Genomic DNA, 23,225 nt, shown 5'->3' on the forward strand with positions numbered 1-23,225 from the left:
AATAAAATTTGGAAATCTAAATACAACAGTTTGGAAATCCAAAAACAACACTTTTTACTTTGAGAAACTCTAAATCTTTTTAACTGTTTTCCCAACCTTTAACTTTTATAGTTACTGTTGGGACAAATGATTTATTTTATTTTCTTGTAAACAAGTCTTCTACCGGAAAGCTATAGAGAGATATAGCTTATCAGTCCCTATATAATATCTTTTTATACTATAACTAGAACAATTAAACTTGCAGCAAGTCTTTTCGTCTTAAAATACTAATAGTGTTTAGGAAACACCAAGTTTAGGGTGGTGTTCCTGTGTGGTTAGACACACAGGTGACCTTATAAGAGTCTTTGAGGCGGTCCATCTGTTATTGAGCTTTCAAAGATGGAGCTTTGCTGGGTCGAGGTCCGGTTTGAAACACTTTTAATATATAGATAAATATTTTATTCTATTTATGTGCGATAATATTCTAACTTCATATTTTATAAAATTACATCTACTATACTATGATTTTAACCCTAAACTTTTGAGACATTCTAGTTTCAAGGACGAAACTATTTTAAGGGGCAATAATGTAATATCCTTTATTTTTATAAACTATAGCCTCTTCCTATCATTTTATGGGACTTAGGCCAATTTTGAGAAAAATGCTCCCATATATAATACTTCATTTTTTTTTATAAACGGTGAATGAGATATGCATTAATCATGACGGTCACTGTAATATGATGATTTGAAATCTCAACTATGCTGACATTGCAAAACATCGTGTGTCAAATGCATATCGTCATATATATTATTAATAAAAAAGAATCAAAAAACAAGAAAAATTGAACGGGCCAAACCAAACTCAATGAAACTAAGTAAAACGATAATGAACATATCAAACTTTATATAAATTTATTATCAGATTTGATAGTTCTATTGATTTACTATCTCTAAAACTACTCGAAGAGTTTCATTATCATTCTAAAGCGGCCTAGAAATTCGAGGGTTGCTCGAAAAATAATGAAGTCACCACCAAAGTTTATTAAAATAGGGAAAACATCGAAAAAACCCTTTAAAACGAAAAAGTGGTCTTTGAAACCAGATTTTAGGTTCAGGAGTCGGTTATGTGCAGGGAAGGTATTAGCACCCTACGACATCCGTTAAAAAACGGTTACCTCTAATTCATTGTGTGAAATATTTGTTAACTTTTAAATATTTATTTCTCCTAATTATTATATGCCAATTAAAATTTTAAAATGAAAATGTTTTGGTTTTAGGTAGAGAGAAAAAAAAAATTATTGTGTTTGACAAGAGTTTGATCTTGCTCCTACGTATCTCCTGGTGCGATGGAGAATTCAAAGCTATGTAGTTATGGGATAGAAAATGTTTGTGTGTTGGTTGCTTTTAAAAAAATGTTTTTGTGTCGCAAAAAGGTTGAGATTCTCGCGTGTTTGTTTGTATTAATTGATGTTTGCGATGATCAAACTAAAACCGGATTCGACTTGATCACCGACTTTGAGATTTTGCAATGACAAAACCAAAAGAAGATTTGGAGTAGTCTTTGACTTTGATATTTTTCTTGTGATAACCAAAAACAAAAGAGCATTTGACATGGTCATCGATTTTAAGATTTTTGTGTTGAGTTTGAGAACGATTAAGTTGTACAACTTTTGTTCTGACAACTCGAGGATTAACGAGAAGTGCATCCAATTAATCCTAATAAAATGATTTATTTCTAAAACTGAGCTTAAAACGATCAAGTTGTACAACTTGTGTTCTGACAGCTCGAGGATTAATGAGATGTACATCCAATTAATCCTCTTCAAATTATTTGTTTTGAAAATGAGTTTGAGAACGAGCAAGTTGTACAACTTGTGTTCTGACACCTCGAGGATTAATGAGATATACATCCAATTAATCCTCATAAAATGATTTATTTTTAAAAGTGAGCTTAAATCCATCAAGTTCTACAACTTGTATTCTGACATCTCGAGGATTAATGAGATGTACATCCAATTAATCCTCTTAAAATTATCTGTTTTGAAAATGAGTTTGAGAACGAGCAAGTTGTAAAGCTTGTGTCCTGACAACGTGAGGACTAAAGAGATGTACATCTAACTACTTCTCTCAAAATTATTTATTTTGAAAATGAGTTTGATAACGAGCATGTTGTACAATTTATGTCCTGACGATTCGATCATTAAAGAGATGTACATCCAATTAACTCTCTTAAAGCGGTTTAATAAACTTATGTTTCTATTTTATTATTATTTAGAGCACTTAAATTTTTAGTTTGATAAAGTGATTAAGCCCAAATTTATGTAGAATAAAAATGTAGGTAACACAAATCAAATAAAAGCAATTAAAAACGTGAATGGGATGTCATTATCTTACGCTAGTTCCCAAGTTCATGATTATATGCCATCTTGTATTACAACTACTATTAAAAATGAAATGAGTTAAGTTTGTTTCTGTCAAAAAAAAAACGTGAATGGGATGTGCGACTGCATCCAACTCACTATGTTTTAATAATAAAAAATAGTAATAATAGCTAATAACATAGCAAATAAAGAACACGTAAAAATAAGGGTTAAATATGTTTTTAGTCCCTATAAATATACAAACTTTTCGTTTTAGTTCCTCTAAAATTTTCCTTTAACTTTTAGTCCTTATATAATTTTTCTTTAATATGCATCCCGTGAAAAATCATAATTAATGTATTATATAATACTGTTATCGTAAAATATATTTCATAAATAAACATATACTAACATATTCCCGTAAAAAAAATACAGTGAGATATATTTTTGTTAATATATAGTCCATACACTCATATATATTTTATCAATATATAGTTCCCATTAAATTTCAGAAATAAGAATATACTAATTCAGTATATTCCCGTAAAACAAACATATATTTTTTTTTTGAACAAATCAAAATGGAATTTCAATAGAACCTCAATGATTCATCCTGCACAAGGTGTGCAAAAAGAGAACCATCGGAAAGTAATTACAGAGTCAAAGTGCCAAAAAAGAAACAATGGCAGCTAAAGTACAAAAAAACAGTAAATTACACCTGAACACCCATACAAAGAGTTGGATGTTTCCACCAATCCGTAAAGCTATAACAAAAGGAACCTTCCTTAGATTTCAGCCATAAGAATGTATACATCTTAACCTTTTCAATAAGATCAACAGAAGTAGAGACCGTATTTTGGAAAATACGATGATTCCTTTCCTTCCATAAAATCCAAACTGTTGCAAATCAAATTGTCGTGAAAAATAAATGGCAAGATCTGAACCAACCCGCCATCTTAGTAAATTGCATGAAGTGATGTCGCAAAAATGATGGCATTACCAAAGAGATACCTAGCCAATTAAAAACATTATTCCAAAGCTCTTTAGATATGTCACATTGCAAAAATAAATGTTCAGCCGTTTCTGTATTATCACATCCATCCGCCGCACACAAACTATCATTTGAATTAAGAATACCCCTTCTCAACAAATTGTCTTTCGTCGGAAGTCTGTTACGTAAAATACGCCAAACCAACAGAGACACTTTTGAGGGAATCTGCCTATGCCATACATCATCCACGAGAGACCTATCAACAATCTCACCTGAGTGAGTAATGAATTTATAAGATTCCCGCACTGTATACCCATTAGTAGGGTCCAATAACCATCTCCAAGAGTCAGTAACATTTTCCTGCAAAACAATGTTATGTAATAAAGAAATACACTCCCTAACATTGTCCTCCTCCCAAGCTAACAAGCGGCGTCGCCACACCCACGCCCTACCACCTTTCATCCATCCCAACCTCCATATCTCGTTCACCAAGCACTCCTTACTAACTGCCAAATCAAAAAGGCGAGGAAATTTTAATTTCAAAGGCATTTCTCCCACCCAACAATCAAATCAAAACAACGTATTACACCCATTACCAACTACCCTACGAAGATTCTCCTCAAACCAACTCCCTACACCCTCCCCCACCCCATCACGGACTCGACAAATCGCCCTCCACCAATGAGAACCACGCCTATCCCCATCCTTTATGCGCCCTCCCGACTCACCATAATGTGCTTTCAACACACTATACAACAACCCCTCCCTCTCATTCACCAACCTCCAACACTACTTCCCCAACAAAGATAAATTAAATGCTCCCACCTTTCTAACCCCCAACCCTCCTTCATCCTTTGGTAAATAAATCGAATCCCATTTTATCCAAGATATTTTCCTAGAATCCTCACAACCCCCCCCCCCCCCCCCATCTTAGTAAATTGCATGAAGTGATGTCGCAAAAATGATGGCATTACCAAAGAGATACCTAGCCAATTAAAAACATTATTCCAAAGCTCTTTAGATATGTCACATTGCAAAAATAAATGTTCAGCCGTTTCTGTATTATCACATCCATCCGCCGCACACAAACTATCATTTGAATTAAGAATACCCCTTCTCAACAAATTGTCTTTCGTCGGAAGTCTGTTACGTAAAATACGCCAAACCAACAGAGACACTTTTGAGGGAATCTGCCTATGCCATACATCATCCACGAGAGACCTATCAACAATCTCACCTGAGTGAGTAATGAATTTATAAGATTCCCGCACTGTATACCCATTAGTAGGGTCCAATAACCATCTCCAAGAGTCAGTAACATTTTCCTGCAAAACAATGTTATGTAATAAAGAAATACACTCCCTAACATTGTCCTCCTCCCAAGCTAACAAGCGGCGTCGCCACACCCACGCCCTACCACCTTTCATCCATCCCAACCTCCATATCTCGTTCACCAAGCACTCCTTACTAACTGCCAAATCAAAAAGGCGAGGAAATTTTAATTTCAAAGGCATTTCTCCCACCCAACAATCAAATCAAAACAACGTATTACACCCATTACCAACTACCCTACGAAGATTCTCCTCAAACCAACTCCCTACACCCTCCCCCACCCCATCACGGACTCGACAAATCGCCCTCCACCAATGAGAACCACGCCTATCCCCATCCTTTATGCGCCCTCCCGACTCACCATAATGTGCTTTCAACACACTATACAACAACCCCTCCCTCTCATTCACCAACCTCCAACACTACTTCCCCAACAAAGATAAATTAAATGCTCCCACCTTTCTAACCCCCAACCCTCCTTCATCCTTTGGTAAATAAATCGAATCCCATTTTATCCAAGATATTTTCCTAGAATCCTCACAACCCCCCCCCCCCCCCCCCCCCCCCCCCCCGCCCCCAATTTTTTTTTTAATATATAGTCCATACACCCACATATATTTTTATTAATATATTAATAAAACTTAGGCAGTCACGGTGTTTAAATAGAGATATTAAAAAATATTAATTAAAACTGATCACTCGTTGTAGTTACTAAAATGGATCATGTGTCACAATTGTACACTCCAACGAGTTTTTTAGTGATACATTTAAAAAAAACAACGGAAAAAATTGAAGTATGATTAATCATAGTATATTATGATATTGTTCTTGTTTTAATATTAATAAAAGTTAGGTAGTCGCGGTACTTAAATATAGATATTAAAAAAATACTAATTAAAACTGATCACTTGTTATAGTTACTAAAATGGATACCGTGTTACAATTGTACACTCCAACGAGTTTTTTAGTGATACATTTAAAAAAAACAACGGAAAAAATTGAAGTATGATTAATCATAGTATATCCTTATTTATTAATTTTATTACGTCTGCAGCAACTTCACCTAATTTTTTCCCACTCATTTGCTTTATTAGGTTTTGCAATTATTTAACCTAACAAATTTCATCTAAAAAAATCATCCACCAATTTCAGGTGGATTCTAGGGTGAGGGTTCAATTAAGTCCCTCACCGGTGAACCATGACAAAAATACCATTAGATCTAATTAATGGTCTAGATTTATTAAAATAAAAAATGAGACCATCAACACATGTTCACACACAATCATGCCCTTATGTCTTCCTCATCTTCATCCACTGAATTGCAATTGCGTAAATGTTTGTTGAAAATTAAAGAATTGTAACTATAACTAACCAGTGTTTGCAAAAATTATACTTTTCTAAAAGATGAACACACTTTAATTAATTCTCTTTGCTTATATATGTTTGTTGAGACCAAAAAGAAAGCATAACGATTTTGTAATGTTCATATCAATAATCTTAAAGTTCAAAGGCCATTTTTTACTACGTTCTTTCAATTTATTTGTTTGTGTGTTAATGACCAGAGAACCTAACATTATTCATGGTAGCGTTTTTCATCATGTATTAAAGTTTCAAATTTAAGGAGTTTCTCTTCTAAGTTCTAACGCAATAGTTATCAACAGTGACTTTAATTTTTCATTTTATAACGCTGTGAAAATGTTGGTCAAAGAAATTGCGATCCTGTCACTTTCCTGTCTATGCCTTTTCATTTTCAAATGGATGCAGATGTTTTCTGCAAGTATCTTCTGGATTTAGAAGTTGAATAAGATGAAGAAATATAATAGGGACAAGATTGTATGTGAAAATGTTTAGATGTTCTCAATTTTTTTTAATAAATCCAGACCATTAATTAGATCTGATGGTATTTTCCTCATGGTTCACCGGTGAGGGACTTAATTGAGCCCTCACCCTAGAATATTCCTATCATATTAGTTTTCCAATCCTATTAGTTTTCCAATAAGTGTTGGCTTTTTTGTCAAAAATAAAAAATAAAAAAATAAGGGCCTGTTTGATTGGCTTTTGGTTTTTAGTTTTTAAATTCAATTTTATATATCAGTTTTACAAAACTCTATTTAAGAACAAAGTTAAAAAAAAAAACGTGTTTGAATTTGAGAAAAAACTTGTTGAAAACAAAAACTAAAACAGCTTTCGGCAGTTTTCATTTTTCAGTTTTTAAAACAATGAAACTGGAACAGTTTTCGGAAACAAATTTTGAAAAGAAGTCCATCAAACAAGTTTTTAAATTTTATAAAACAAAAAACAGTTTTTAAAAAGCATTTGTCAAAAAAACAGTTTTTAAAACAAAAAACAGTTTATAAAACAAGTGTTAGCTTTTGATTAGCTGTTTACCGTGATATACGTGAGCTTTTAGGTTTTCCAATTTCCAATATCTCTTCATCGCTCCATCCATATTGGCTTCCGATTTCCCTCTTTCGTTCTGCTTCAGGAAGGATGGTTAGTGGTTACTGATTTCTTTTCCCTTTCCTGTTCTTATTATTCCCCTTATGTTCTTATTCAAATCACTTCACTTATGTTCTGTTTTTTTTTTTTTATTGAAATTGTAGGTCGTTGATTCTGAAAATATAAAGCAAAAAACAAGGTTGAAAAGGTTGTGTATGTGCAGGTGAGCATGGTTGAGATTATAGGTTGATTTTGAAAATTGTGTGTTGTGTTCTATTTCAAGTTTGTAGGTCGTCCATTTCTTTTACTTTTTGCACTTTGAAATTTCTTTTACTTAAGTTTGTAGGTTATTTTTCTTCGGTTGCTTACACTCTGAAATTTTGTTAAACTGCTATGTCTACGAAAAATGTGTTTTTGATGAGTTTATTTGCATGATTCAGTGTATAGTTATATTTGTATAAATTGAACTTTTGGTATTTAATTGCAAGTTTACTCGATTTGCATACAAAATGGTCCTTGGTGAACTTCTTTGTTCAAGAAATTCTAAAATCTTCCTTATCGAATACAAGTTTCTTATTATGATTCTAGCCCAAAGATTTAGGTCAAAGAAAGAAGGCGGAAGTAGATCCATTTAATTCACAAAGGTTTTATTTTGGTTATATTAGTATTTTAGTTCTCTTTTTATTATAATTTATTTTCTTCAATTGTGTGTTGTGTTCTATTTCAAGCTTACATATAGTGATGATTGATGTATTTGTGTCTTCAAGAGCATATAATAATGTGAAATTTGTTTAGAAATTTTCTAATGAGCCTTTAATCATTTGTAAAGTGGATTTTTATTTTTTTGATTTTACCTATCCACTTTGAGCAATATATTTTGTGACTCCTATTTTGACCAACACTATTTTTATGCTTCAATGACAATGTTTTGTCATACATGTATTAGGAAACTTGATGACTGTGAATTTTGAAATTGAATTTGAAATGGATGTCTACATTTGGAATTATTTGTGTACTTCCTTCCTTAAACAATATTTAAAGTCAGCATTGCACTCCTCTCATTAGCAGAATACGTCTCAATGGCGACGGCGAGTGGTTATGTGGTGCCGGCAAATAGTCAGTGAACAATTACCACCAACGAGGATATGAATTCCAAGAGGACGGTGTGAAGATGATTATAAGCTTTGAAGAGGTGGAGTTGAAGACTATTTACTTTGTCAATTACAACCATATGACTTCTAGAAACTGTCGGCGATTCAACAACATCATGTCATGGCTCAGATCCAATCTAGAACTTGAATGACCTCCATGATTGCAGCAACAGTTTTCCAAGTTGTTGATACTTGTAAGTCCCTTTTATCCTTCTTATCTTTCTAATATGTTATTTTGTATGGGTAAAGCAATTAATTAGGAGAGAGTAATTTGTGGTTGAATTGCTGAATGAGGGCTTTTTGATGATAGGAGTTATTTCATTGAAATTAGCGATGAGTTTTTAATTTATAAATTATGAATTTAGGGATTTTGATATTGGATTTTCAACTAATTTTGTAGTTTTTCTTCATATAGGTACAATTTATGTCTCTACAAAAAAGCTTTAATTGTTTGTTCTAGGTTAGGGTGCCTTGATATAGTTTCTAAGGAGTTGATTGTTAAAAGTATATTTGAACTTTTACATGATCATCGTATTTTCAAGAAGTCGTGTTTTCTCAGTTAATCCTTCTATTTCGGCTACATATCTTTCTTCTAAATTTTTCCCTTATAAAGAGTATACTATTGTTTTTTGTCAAGCTTCATTGATTTATCATAGCTTATATCACAAAATGAAATTGATCATGGTCGGTGGTGCTCTGATTTGTATCCTACAAAAAAAATCACATGTTCATTGTTCTTTGATTGTTGGAGACAAAGGCACAAGTGAAGGTTATTGTTCCATTCTCTCATCTCTCACTCAAAAATACATTTGGATGTCACACCTCTCTCACTCTAATTTATCTATTGTACTCTGTTTGTGTCTAAGTATAATTTATACTTCCTTTTAGGTTGGCTATAATGTTTGTAGGAAAATATTTTGTTTTTATTTAGTGATTGACACTTTAGTATTTTGGAAAAAGATTTGAAAAAGAGATGTTAGTTTACTAACTGACATGTACTAGAACTTTAGAGAGATATTTGAAAAAGATGTCCTTTAATATTGGAAGAATATGTCAACGAATTATATTTTCTATGCTTTTCATGTTGTCACTTTCCAATTTTGTTTTACCATTTTGTGCAGAAGGTGACAAATGTAGAAAACTTGGACTGGTTTTACATTACTTTTCGGAGTTAATTATTCTATTTCAGTAACATAACTTTCTTCTAATTTTTTCTTTGGTATAAAAGTTATAATATTATTTACTGTCAAGCTTCATTGATTTAACAATGATTTAAACCAACTTCAATTGGACCAAGTAAGGTCGATTCCATATCAATTTAAGTCTTTTTAAGTATCCTTGGTTTTTCTATGCTCAATTGACTTAAATATGTAGTGTTGGTAATTCTATTAAATTACATACAAGAAAATGTTGTTTTCTTTTTTAGTTTTTTTTTTGCTGACTCATTTAGATCAATAGGTTATTTTGATTATACTTTTTAGACATGTCAATTTAAGTAGTTAGATAATTTGTCGATCTACTAAATTTTTTGATGCAGATTAACAAATAGATGTCTTTGGAATGGACTGAAGGAAATATTAGAGCCGACATAGCTTTTGAGGAAGGTACGCCATTTAGGTCGAATCTGCCTTGCTCTACAACTACAAGTATATGTTAACAATTTGTTTGAGTTGCATATTTTTAACATGAGTAAATTAGATCATAGCTTTCTGAGAAGGTATTGTGGTAGCTTATTTCTCTCATATGCTAAAGCGTTGTGAATGATATGCATTCATTAGACATGCACAATATATATTGTGATTTAGTTATCTGAATGTTATGTTAACTCTCCAAGTTTTTCTTTCATAATCACTTGCTTATTCTATATTTTGGTTTATTCAATTGTAGGTTGTTGTGTCATGTCAGACAAATGCTTTATCATGATGGTTATGAAGAAAACAAAAATTCTATGTTGTTTAGGGGTAATTATTTGCTTATGGAATATGTTGTCATAGTGATTCAAATATTGATTTTTCCTTAGCATGACATATGTTAACTAAATATTCTAAATCTAGAGTTGAATCAAGAGTAGACTACATTTTCAATTTGTACAAGATGCTACATAAGTTTCACCACGTCAGTCAAGGGATCAATTGCTGAAGGAAAAAGCTTATTTTATAGAAATTGGCTGATTTTTGTTGAATGTTATAGTTGCTAAATGCTAAAATGGAGATTGATAGAAATTAATTTTATGAGTTCTTCAAATAGAAATTAATTTTATGAGTTCTTCATTCTTCAAATTGCAAAATTGGCTGATTTATGGTTTAATTTTATGAATTTTATAAGTTTTTCTTCAAACAGAGATTAATTTCATGAGGCAGAAAGTAAGCGCACAAACGAAGTATTGAACAACATGTACTTTTTGTCTCATGACTCGTGTGATCATTTCAGCCAAATGATAATTTTTCATTGAAAGCTAAATGTTTAGAGAATGAAGAGTAACCACAACTGATGGTTGGTTGATGCAAAAGTTAATGGTTAAAATTGTGAACTCGATTTATAAGTTTCTCTGTTCTGTTTCTAATATTATAAGTTATTGGTTATTCTCTGTTTTAACATGTATAATTGATATATTTTGCTAATTACTAATTATGTCTTAATTTTATTTTATGGTTCAACTTCAACATTGTACGTCTAATTTGGAATTGGTTCAACTTCGACATTGCGGAATTGCTCAAGAACAGTCAAGAGAATTTCAGGTTCTATACTTTTTCAATCTTTCTCTATGTCTCCTAAATTGCCGCCTAAGATTAGAAAGTTTGAGTCTGGCGCTGAGAAGCGTAGGAAAAAGAAAAAAGAAGCTGAGTTATTTTTTTTATTATTTATTAGAATATGGATATTTTTTTGTGTTAGTTACAATTATGATAATTTTCATCTTTGGGTGTCCCGCATATATACGGCACCATTTATCTTTTAACAAATTTTAATAGAACATTGTTCCATTAAAAAAAATCATTTTTATTTTGTTACGGGCCTCTTTTTACTTCCAGAGCCGAGCCTCCAGATTCGTGGGAACGGCCCTGCATGCACCTTTTGTTTCTTTTGAAAATTGCTTTGTTATAAGAATTTTATCCATGAAAATTGCTTTGATATAATGCTTTTATGGTGGCATTTAGGGTAGGTAGGGGAAAGAGTTTCCCACCATAGGAAAACTTTTTTTGATCATTAGATTAATGAGAAACACATATTTTATGATGGTCTGCCCACACTTTATATTTTTCACACATCATCTTCAACCTCATGAGAATACAAATCTGCAGTTCACTCAACATGAGATTGCAACCCATATCCATTTTCATCATGTTGTTCCTAAAAAATCTAGAAAATTAAAATTAAAGACTAGTCCAAATTCAATCTTCATGTGTTGCAAACTCAAATTAGTAAACCACAAAATCCCTAACAAGTAAAAACCAAAGTGAGTTTAGTATCTTCACCGCATAAGCTACTTCAGAATCACTTTGGTTTCAAGTTGCTTCTCCAAGGTCAATGCAATTTATTCACCAGCTCACTCAAATCACAGATTCTTTCAACTTGTTATTTTGAAATATATTATTACGAAAATTAATATAATGGTAGAATATTTGTGGTTACCCAAATCGAAATAATATTTGTAGTTACCCGGATCTATGATTTTCAACGTATGTTTGTTGTTCAAAGCTCATTTGATACAATTTTCCAAATTTGCGATTTTCTAGAAAATGTAATTTAAATTGAAATAGAATTTGAGCATTGTAAATAATGACTAAATGTAAAGTCTTTGTAATTGTTTTTCTTGTGTTGTTGTTTGATTGTTTTGATTCCATGAACACGGTTTCTTTTTGTATAGATCTATGAACAAAACATGCAATGAATAATAATAATAATAATAATAATAATAATAATAATAATAATAATAATAATAATAATAAGTGGATTAGACAAGGGAAGAATAAAACAGTTTTGTTCATTGGCCTCCACAACAAAAATGAGATTCCTGTTGAGAAGGTGTGTTTGATGTTCTTGATGGCGGTGGGTGAATGGGAATGGAGGAGAGAGAAGGGTGGTGAGAGATAGTGTGAAAAAAAAAATTTAGTGTTGAGAGTTTATGATAAACTAATGTTCTTCATTTGATCCAATGGTCAACAACAACTTTCCTATAGTGAGAAACTCTTTCTCCTACCCACCCTAAATGTTACCTGCTTTTATACTACAGCGGCGCTATAGCGGTATAGCGTGGCGGCAAGACTTGTGCAGCTCCAAATTATTTTGTTTGATATATTTTGCGCTTTTATATACTGAATAAATGAATTTGTGTGTAGGTGGGATGTAGCTGGTAAAGTAGAAGAAAAAGTTAAAGACACTTGTTTCAAAAAAATTTTGCTCTTCCACAAACACAGAGATGATGGTCAAAATAAGCAAGTTAAGCAAAATTTATGTATGCTCTCCACCGTATTGTCCTTTTATGACATAAAAGAAGAATGCTTTGTGTTTGGGAAGAATGATGGGCGTTTTACGGTTGATTTCGGTCTTGAAGATATACTGTATATCACAGGACTTCCCATTGATGGGAAACAGGTATAATATTTTTTATTTTATTTTATTTCATTCACTTAACAGGAATTAGGGTGCGTTTGGCCCAACTTTTTTGAGACATAAAAGCTACTTTAAATTTAAAGTCAAAAATATTGGCAATTGGTGTGCAGGACCTGAATGCAATGATAGTGCTGAATTAATTGCAAAACATTTTAAAATAACTCCAGCTGAAGCTGAGAAATTGCTAGTATGTAAAGGTAAAAAGAAATCCTTTGACATAGATTTAAAAATTCTGAAAACGGATTATGAGCATGTCCCTGAAAATATTTCGGATGAGGATTTAGTGGTATATGTGAAGGCTTACCTTCTGTATTTACTAGGAACTCTCCTTTTTGGCTCTAAATCTTTTGGTTCTATTCCGTCTTTATATCTATATTTTCTAGAATTAGATAATATAGATAGTTACGCTTGGGGAGCAGCCGTGATTGCTACCCTTAAAGTTTCAATGGGAGATGTAAGCAAGAAGTTGAATTATGGTGAAACTAAAGCTGCAACGTTGGAGGGTTTTTCATATGCTCTATGGGTAAGACATTTATCAATAGGCATACAAAACAGGTAAATTATCTAAGAAGTTTGGGTGGAGGGATACAACACAAAAATGCTTATCTTTTTCTTTTTCTTGTAGGCATTTGTATTTGAGCGATTTAAATGCCTTCGCGATTATCATAAATTTGAAAAACCAGGTAAATTTCCTTTAATGTTGGGGTGGAGGGATAAAACAGAGGAAGTTTTTAGAAACAGAACTTCTTCTGGAAACTACACAGAGATGCTTCAGGAAATAACGGGTGAAAATGTAAGTTTGTTATATCTCAAAAGTAATACTATGGTGCGAATTAATTGCACAATAGTTAGCATAGACTAGCAGTAGCTTATGATCATCACTGTAACTTAATAATACAAAGGTCTGATCGTGAAGATTTAAAAATAGTTCAACTTCTAACAATACTCCAGTTTATTAATATTTTATGTTTCACAGGTGGATTGGTCCCATTCTACGCGGTTTGCAAACTTCTTACAAAAAGGGTTTTTCCTATCCTGGGCCGCTAATAAATTATCTGCACATAATTTATAATTAAAAAATAAAATAAAATCAAACCTTTTTGATAAGGAATTCGTTTCTTTTCCTCCACCGCTCATTGCAAACCTTGTAAAAAGGGTTGGTATCCATCCCGTTTTTGTACTTTGAAGATTTTCTTTTTTGACTTCCGGTTACATTTATCTTTTCAGAGGAATTCAGTTCTTACTGCGTCAGTTCTAGTTGTCTGTAGCAAATATCCACGCGGTTCCTTGCCACTTTTTCAAAACAAATAGAATACACTTCCGCATATTTCATCCAGGTTTGATTCTCGCATTCAAGGAAAAATAAATCTTCCTGATCAGAGCAACCATTGCGACCAAATCGCGTAGAATGGGACCAATCCACCTGTGAAACATAAAATATTAATAAACTGGAGTATTGTTAGAAGTTGAACTATTGTTAAATCTTCACGATCAGACCTTGTATTATTAAGTTACAGTGATGATCATAAGCTACTGCTAATCTATGCTAACTATTGTGCAATTAATTCGCACCATAGTATTACTTTTGAGATGTAACAAACTTACATTTTCACCCGTTATTTCCTGAAGCATCTCTGTGTAGTTTCCCGAAGAAGTTCTGTTTCTAAAAACTTCCTCTGTTTTATCCCTCCACCCCAACATCAAAGGAAATTTACCTGGCTTTTCAAATTTATGATAATCGCGAAGACATTTAAATCGCTCAAATACAAATGCCTACAAGAAAAAGAAAAAGATAAGCATTTTTGTGTTGTATCCCTCCACCCCAACTTCTTAGATAATTTACCTGTTTTGTATGCCTATTGATAAATGTCTTACCCATAGAGCATATGAAAAACCCTCCAACGTTGCAGCTTTAGTTTCACCATAATTCAACTTCTTGCTTACATCTCCCATTGAAACTTTAAGGGTAGCAATCACGGCTGCCCCCCAAGCGTAACTATCTATATTATCTAATTCTAGAAAATATAGATAAAAAGACGGAATAGAACCAAAAGATTTAGAGCCAAAAAGGAGAGTTCCTAGTAAATACAGAAGGTAAGCCTTCACATATACCACTAAATCTTCATCCGAAATATTTTCAGGGACATGCTCATAATCCGTTTTCAGAATTTTTAAATCTATGTCAAAGGATTTCTTTTTGTCTTTACATACTAGCAATTTCTCAGCTTCAGCCGGAGTTATTTTAAAATGTTTTGCAATTAATTCAGCACTATCATTGCATTCAGGTCCTGCACACCAATTGCCAATATTTTTGACTTTAAATTTAAAGTAGCTTTTATGTCTCAAAAAAGTTGGGCCAAACGCACCCTAATTCCTGTTAAGTGAATGAAATAAAATAAAATAAAAAATATTATACCTGTTTTCCATCAATGGGAAGTCCTGTGATATACAGTATATCTTCAAAACCGAAATCAACCGTAAAACGCCCATCATTCTTCCCAAACACAAAGCATTCTTCTTTTATGTCATAAAAGGACAATACGGTGGAGAGCATACGCAAATTTTGCTTAACTTGCTTATTTTGACCATCATCTCTGTGTTTGTGGAAGAGCAAATTTTTTTTGAAACAAGTGTCTTTAACTTTTTCTTCTACTTTACCAGCTACATCCCACCTACAGACAAATTCATTTATTCAGTATATAAAAGCGCAAAATATATCAAACATAATAATTTGGAGCTGCACAAGTCTTGCCGCCACGCTATACCGCTATAGCGCCGCTGTAGTATAAAAGCAGGTGACATTTAGGGTGGGTAGGAGAAAGAGTTTCCCACTATAGGAAAGTTGTTGACCATTGGATCAAATGAAGAACATTAGTTTATCATAAACTCTCAACACTAAATTTTTTTTTTCACACTATCTCTCACCACCCTTCTCTCTCCTCCATTCCCATTCACCCACCGCCATCAAGAACATCAAACACACCTTCTCAACAAGAATCGCATTTTTGTTGTGGAGGCCAATGAACAAAACTATTTTATTCTTCCCTTGTCTAATCCACTTATTATTATTATTATTATTATTATTATTATTATTATTATTATTATTATTATTATTATTATTCATTGCATGTCTTGTTCATAGATCTATACAAAAAGAAATCGTGTTCATGGAATCAAAACAATCAAACAACAACACAAGAAAAACAATTACAAAGACTTTACATTTAGTCATTATTTACAATGCTCAAATTCTATTTCAATTTAAATTACATTTTCCAGAAAATCGCAAATTACATTTTCTAGAAAATCGCAAATTTGGAAAATTGTATCAAATGAGCTTTGAACAATAAACATACGTTGAAAATCATAGATCCGGGTAACTACAAATATTATTTCGATTTGGGTAACCATAAATATTCTACCATTATATTAATTTTCGTAATAATATAGTTTAAAATAACAAGTTGAAGGAATCTGTGATTTGAGTGAGCTGGTGAATAAATTGCATTGACCTTTGGAGAAGCAACTTGAAACGAAAGTGATTCTGAAGTAGCTTATGCGGTGAAGATACTAAACTCACTTTGGTTTTTACTTGTTAGGGATTTTGTGGTTTACTAATTTGAGTTTGCAACACATGAAGATTGAATTTGGACTAGTCTTTAATTTTAATTTTCTAGATTTTTTAGGAACAACATGATGAAAATGGATATGGGTTGCAGTCTCATGTTGAGTGAACTGCAAATTGTATTCTCATGAGGTTGAAGATGATGTGTGAAAAATATAAAGTGTGGGCAGACCATCATAAAATATGTGTTTCTCATTAATCTAATGATCAAAAAAAGTTTTTCTATGGTGGGAAACTCTTTCCCCTACCCACCCTAAATGCCACCATATAAGCATTATATCAAAGCAATTTTCATGGATAAAATTATTATAACAAAGCAATTTTCAAAAGAAACAAAAGGTGCATGCAGGGCCGTTCCCACGAATCCGGAGGCTCGGCTCTGGCAGTAAAAAGAGGCACGTAACAAAATAAAAAAATGACAATGTTCTATTAAAATTTGTTAAAAGATAAATACAAGGTGCCGTATATATGCAGAACACCCAAAGATGAAAATTATCATAATTGTAACTAACACAAAAAAAATATCCATATTCTAATAAATAATAAAAAAATAACTCCGCTTCTTTTTTCTTTTTCCTACGCTTCTCAGCACAAGACTCAAACTTTCAAATCTTAGGCGGCAATTTAGGAGGCATAGAGAAAGATTGAAAAAGTAAAGAACCTGAAATTCTCTTGACTGTTCTTGAGCAATTCCGCAATGTCGAAGTTGAACCAATTCCAAATTAGACGTACAATGTTGAAGTTGAACCATAAAATAAAATTAAGACATAATTAGTAATTAGCAAAATATATCAAAATATATCAATTATACATGTTAAAACAGAGAATAACCAATAACTTATAAAATTAGAAACAGAACAGAGAAACTTATAAATTGAGTTCACAATTTTAACCATTAACTTTTGCATCAACTAACCATCAGTTGTGGATACTCTTCATTCTCTAAAACATTTAGCTTTCAATGAAAAATTATCATTTGGCTGAAATGATCACACGAGTCATGAGACAAAAGAAAAAGTACATGTTCAATACTTCGTTTGTGCGCTTACTTTCTGCCTCATGAAATTAATCTCTGTTTGAAGAAAAACTCATAAAATTCATAAAATTAAACCATAAATCAGCCAATTTAGCAATTTGAAGAATGAAGAACTCATAAAATTAATTTCTATCAATCTCTATTTTAGCATTTAGTAACTATAACATTCAAAAAAAATCAACCAATAGAAAACAACACATAGAATGAACAAATTACTAACCTTTTCATCTCTATTGAGTTTGGTTGTTCAAGGTTCAAAAAGGATGGAACCTCCCACATCCTCAGAACCCTAACCTTAAAACACCAACCTTCTCTTCCGGGCATCACCGCAGACAAAGAATCGAAGGAGTTCTCCATCACAAAAATGGAACCGGATATCAGAACCAAAAATTCGACAACACATATAATTACATAAAGAGGGGGGTAATAGGGAGATTTCAACCAATGAAAACAAATTGTTGATGTTTTAAACCTTGGACCTCAGCCTAGTTGTTGAATCAGGGTGAGGCAAGGTAGCTTGCTCGTTCGTTGTTCAATATCTCGGCTGCTCAAGAAGTTGGACTAGCAGCTCCTCCGACCCGGAGTGGATTCTCAAAACCGTTATCCATCACAAATCTGAAAACAAAACACCAGGAACTCAAAACCAGATGAATAAGAAAAAGAAATTCGACCCAGCAATTTGAACACAACAAGCAGACCAAACAACTATTTATACACTACAAAGAGGGTAATAGGGAGATTTCAACGAAGAGACAAACATGACACAAAAGGAATCGGTACCTTCACAACAAAACAAAATAGAAGATTAACATGTGGGAAGATCTTCCCAAAGAGACAAAATATCCCCTAAAAGACAAAAAAAACATCAGAAACATACCTGATTCAAATCAAAAGATGTCTCCCTCCAAGATTCTGTAAAAACTGCAAAACCATGTGGAAAAAAAATTTGGCCGGAATAAAAAAACGAAACCCACCGGAAATGGAGATGAACAGGAGAAATCATGCAAAATTGGCTAATGTATTTTGTAAGAGTTATTGATTGATGGATTGATAAGATTTATGTTACGTAGTACTTATGTAATTTTCATATCAAATCACAAGTAAGGCCCCTATAGGGTGCAACATGTTGACGGTGATACTTTCATATATGATACTTCACTTATTATAAAAAACAACATCAAGGAATTTTGTCCTCCCCATTTCATTTTTTTTTAAAAGATCGTTTTATATTTAAACTATTTCGAACGCCCTTTATTTTTACAATGATGTGTTTGAGTGTGCATTATTTGTGTGAATCACATTCACAACTATCAATTTATTTAGTTTTTGCCAAGTATAATACTAACGTAAAAAAAAATTACATAATACAATTTATTTAACCATCTTTTTTTTCTACGATATATTTTATTTGTGTTTTACAGTCGACATGACCTGTGCGATAGCACGGGTCGGCGATCTAGTATTGTTCTTGTTTTAGTATTGACAATATTAAAAAAGTTAATAAATAAAAATAATCATTGATTTTATATACTAATATGTTTGAGTGTGAAAAATATTAATATGCGTCCCGTGAAAAATCATAATTAATGTATTATATAATAGTGTTATCGTATAATACAAAATCATATTCTGCTATAACAACAACACTTGTTAGTTACCTCTAAAAAAACAAAACTTATAAGTAAAACCAAATTGAAAATTAGTGGAGAAAATGAAGTTGAAAATTATGAGAGAAAATGAAAATGAAGAAAGTTGGAAAGAAAAAGATAAGAGAGGAGAGTGAGATTGAGAGAGAAAAGTTTATTATTAAAAAAGAAAGGTGAGAGAAAAGTTTATTATTAAATAAATAAAGGTGGGAAAGTGAGTTTTTGAATTTGAATTTTGAAATAAAGTGGATAAAGTGAATTTTGATAGTGGATTTGAAAAAAATAACCCAAAAGTTGTAAAGGAAAAAGTTTGAAAGAAAATTAGGTATGGATAGTTAAGTAATTTTAGTAGTATCCTGTTATCATATATTGTAAGTGATGATGAAGTGAGTGATTGCCTCTATCTCTCATTTCATCACATCACAAATATCCCATGATTATCTAACCACCCTCTCTCTTCATGTAGAATAAATATCGGGTGTCTAGGACATATTTTCCTTTATTTTAAATGTACAATCAATTTATTAAGGGGAAATTACACAAACCTCCCCTGAGGTTTATGTAAATATATACAACGTCCCCTCTATTTTCTCAAATAGCAACAACACCCCCTACAGTTAGCCTCCATCCACCTTCTGTTAAAAAAAATGCAAATGTTTCATTTTCAATTAAAAATATTGCTTTTCATCTATTTCTACAGTAAATTCATCCATTGTATCCATTGTCCCACTAATTAAATTCATGCTCAATCTAATCTAAATAAATCACTGCAAAACAACCCATGTAGACGCCACAACATTACAACAACAAGTCCCCTGATAAAACATACAAAAAGGGAAAATAAAGAGATAAATATGGCTTTTGAATACACAGCACAACAAGATAAAACAAAAACAAAAAAATAAACAAAAAAATAAACCATTTTGTTGCTCACGATAGGTGGAGAGGGAGGGAACAAGATGTATAATGATTTAAGAGCTAATGAAAGCCACCAAATTTGATGCAACAAATTCGACAGTGGTAAACCAAATTCGATGCAACAAACAAAGTACTGAGATATCTTTGCTGTAATTGACAGTGGCACTAATGAAAGAAGAGCTAATGGAAACTAGAAATAAAAGTCTTGATGAGTTACTGGTAGTGGGTGTTATTCCGATGCCAATAACAGTACCAGAGGCGAAGAAATCAAAAGACCTTCACACGAAGGTGGAGGGACATAGCCAAACAATCCAAATGTCGGCAACATGGGCCACCGGAATTTTCTAGCTGAGAGTGGAGCTTGGTATATGTCTGACAAAAAAGATATTGAGTGTTAACCTAAAAACAAACGGTCTTAAGTTTCTAAGGGAGGTACCCATATATTTTAAGAGAATTTAAGGGAGGTTAATGCTTATTATAAAACTAGAGGGAGTGCTTATGTCGTTTGAACAAACCTCAGGGGAGGTCAGTGTAATTTCCCCATTTATTAAAGAAACATTAGCTAGGTACTATAGCAACGGGATACAAAGGCTACACCATAAGAAAGAAAAATTAAATAAACATCCAAACATAAAAACAATACACTAATTAATTAAGCTTTGAGTATAATTAATTTATACTCTGTTGTGCATTCTTAATGCTTACATCTTAACTAGGGTGGAGGTCGAATTGACCTTGGAGGTTTTATATGTTATGGCCTGCTTAGGTAGTCAACAATGGGAGGACGTATATTAGGATCAGCTAATGGAGGATGATGATGAAAGGGAAGAGGGTGAATTGGATAAGTTGTTGGTGGCTCGTAATCGATCCATGCACACTATTCGTCTGCGCATGTATTTGATGCATACATGTGAGAGTGACAATTGCAAGAAACAAAACTAGCGAGGATAAGTAAGACATCTTTGCACCTTTGTGGTCATAGACCGTGTTTCCATATTTCTACAAATTGTTGGTTGGCAAAATTATATTTATGACATGTCAAGATTGGGACAGGTTAATTCAATATGTGATTAAAAGAGTCTAGATATTTAGATATCTTAGAGCGTCTAGAGACACACATTTTTTTGTTATACTTAAATGAATTCACTTATAAACATCACTCATTTATAATTTTTAATAGTAGTACCTAAGAGCATACGTATCGTCTGCTATTAGTCGTGTCATCACATTTCCAATAACATTATGTCAAAGTTTCACTTGGCACTGTCTAACTTGGCAACGATGGTTTTCTGTTTTCATTGATAAAAAAATATATAAAATATAAATGTAAGAGATATTGTAATGTTTGATGAGATCCATTTTAAAGTTTTAGATGAGTGATATGAATATTTAGAAAACATAGTTGAGCGATTTAAATAATTGGGAAGTGTAAAGTAATATAATGTATTAAGTGAGGTCCATTTATACCACACATATGAGTGACATTAACGTGGGTCTCTAATAAACATTCATTCCTTCTGCATCTCACACAAATTTCATAAATGAAACTTACTAATCAACTATCAATAATTTTATGGGTTAAATATGTTTTTAGTCCCTATAAATATGTTAACTTTTCGTTTTAGTCCCTCTAAATATTCCTTCGACTTTTAGTCCCTATAAAATTTTCAATCACTACTTTTGGTCCCTATTTTTAATTTAATTTTTGTATTTTTTAATGAAATTATGCAGAAATGTGTAAAATATTCTAAAAAAAATTCCTAAAAAAAATTAGAATTTTTTAACAAAACATAAATTAAATATGAATTTTTAACCGTAAAAAATATAAAAATTCATATTAAATTCATGTTTTGTTAAAAAAATCTGAATTTTTTTTGGAGTGATTCTTATAATATTTTGAATTTTTCTGGAAAATTTTATTAAAAAATATGAATTCTACATATGAGTTTACTTTAAAAGATGGACCAAAAGTGAAGATTGAAAATTTTATAGGGACTAAAAGTTGAAGGAAAATTTTAGAGGGACTAAAACGAAAAGTTGACATATTTATAGGGACCAAAAACATATTTAACCCTAATTTTATATTATTATATTTCAATTTATTAATATTAAAAAAAATGTGGGTCTTACTTAATTGAGTAGTGTTAAGTGAAACCTTAGGTCTTATAAGATCGTAAAAAAAAATCTTTTCAATAGATTTACCCAATAGGTATCAAGTCTTCAAAATTTGAAACCATCCATTCAGAATGCTCTTAGGTGGCATGACAAAACTTAATTCAATTCTCTCTATTGTCTCCCTCTCACACAGGCCACACTGCCTTCTCTCTCTTCTCCGACCACCTTACCGCCCATTCGCCTCATCGCAGCTGGACTCACTCTCTCCCGTTCACACTGCCTTCTCTCCTCTACTCTTTCTTCTCCAACCACCACTCTCACATAACAAATATAGAAAGAAAAACACAAATCTGCAAAGTTCAACCACCACTCTTATGCAATAGATTTGGAAAGAAAAAACACAAATCTACGAAAAAAAATATAGTTATTATAGTTTAATATAAAAACTATGCATGTTATACATATTTATTATTTATGGTTAATTGTTGAAATAACCTATCCAATATACAAGAAGTTTGGAAATAGTATTTGTAAAATAAAAATACAAATTTTACTCAATATAATGTGATATTTTTGCTATTTTAGTTCTCCAACATCAAGTCACATAGGAGGCACGCAGAAAATCTTGACACATATAACACACAAAAAATATTAAACCATCAAATTGGTCTCTATCTTTGTACCAAATTATCAAGATAGTCTCTGACTCTATTGATAACTTAAAATGGTTCATGTCTTTGTCAAACATATTTAAGATTGGTCTTTTACTCTATTAGTTGTTTTGTATTTTGAGTGTTAATAACTCAATGTTTTTTTGCATATTATTTAGTGGTTAATGACATAATGTCTTTTGAATCTTATTTGATACGCTAATGACTTAAAATATAAAACAACTAATATAGTCGGAAACCAATCTCAGAAACGTTTAACAAAGACATGAACTATTTTGAGTTATTAATAGAGTATGAACCAATTTGAGAATTTGGTACAACGACTATCAATCTAGTGATTCACTAAAA

At 32.0% G+C, this 23,225-nt stretch overlaps 1 protein-coding gene and 1 long non-coding RNA gene across 5 annotated transcripts; one reads left to right on the forward strand and one right to left on the reverse strand.

Moving 5' to 3' along the window:
- Nucleotides 1-3,054: 3,054 nt before the first annotated feature.
- LOC146915361 (uncharacterized) lies at nucleotides 3,055-4,847 on the reverse strand. The gene is made up of 5 exons (XM_085721332.1): nucleotides 4,740-4,847; nucleotides 4,571-4,658; nucleotides 3,775-3,839; nucleotides 3,354-3,693; nucleotides 3,055-3,239 (listed from the first exon to the last, which is right to left on the reverse strand). Exons 1-5 carry the CDS (start codon nucleotides 4,845-4,847, stop codon nucleotides 3,055-3,057), a joined length of 786 nt encoding a protein of 261 aa, XP_085577458.1.
- A 1,966-nt stretch (nucleotides 4,848-6,813) lies between these two features.
- LOC146915362 (uncharacterized) lies at nucleotides 6,814-15,952 on the forward strand. 4 transcript variants are annotated; one of them, XR_015014575.1, is made up of 7 exons: nucleotides 6,814-7,158; nucleotides 7,269-7,327; nucleotides 8,173-8,449; nucleotides 9,793-9,859; nucleotides 10,143-10,216; nucleotides 10,979-10,993; nucleotides 12,593-15,952. It is a non-coding gene; the product is annotated as an uncharacterized LOC146915362 (long non-coding RNA). The 4 variants fall into 4 exon arrangements; XR_015014572.1 differs by having other exon boundaries at nucleotides 10,143-10,993; XR_015014573.1 differs by having other exon boundaries at nucleotides 10,143-10,993; nucleotides 15,563-15,952.
- Nucleotides 15,953-23,225: the final 7,273 nt, after the last annotated feature.

The sequence above is a fragment of the Medicago sativa genome, chromosome 6, assembly GCF_051527215.1.
Source record: "Medicago sativa cultivar Bolivia chromosome 6, Bolivia_mono, whole genome shotgun sequence".
In the NCBI taxonomy this organism is placed as follows: Eukaryota; Viridiplantae; Streptophyta; class Magnoliopsida; order Fabales; family Fabaceae; genus Medicago; species Medicago sativa.

What these genes read in the sequence shown, in the direction of transcription:
- LOC146915361 (XM_085721332.1), bottom strand. Translation starts at nt 4,847, where the DNA reads ATGCCTTTGAAATTAAAATTTCCTCGCCTTTTTGATTTGGCAGTTAGT. An exon ending in TGAAAGGTGGTAGGGCGTGG is followed by an intron (nt 3,694 to 3,774) that starts GTGTGGCGACGC and finishes ATTGTTTTGCAG; the next exon opens with GAAAATGTTACTGACTCTTG. An exon ending in TAATGTTTTTAATTGGCTAG is followed by an intron (nt 3,240 to 3,353) that starts GTATCTCTTTGG and finishes GATTTGCAACAG; the next exon opens with TTTGGATTTTATGGAAGGAA.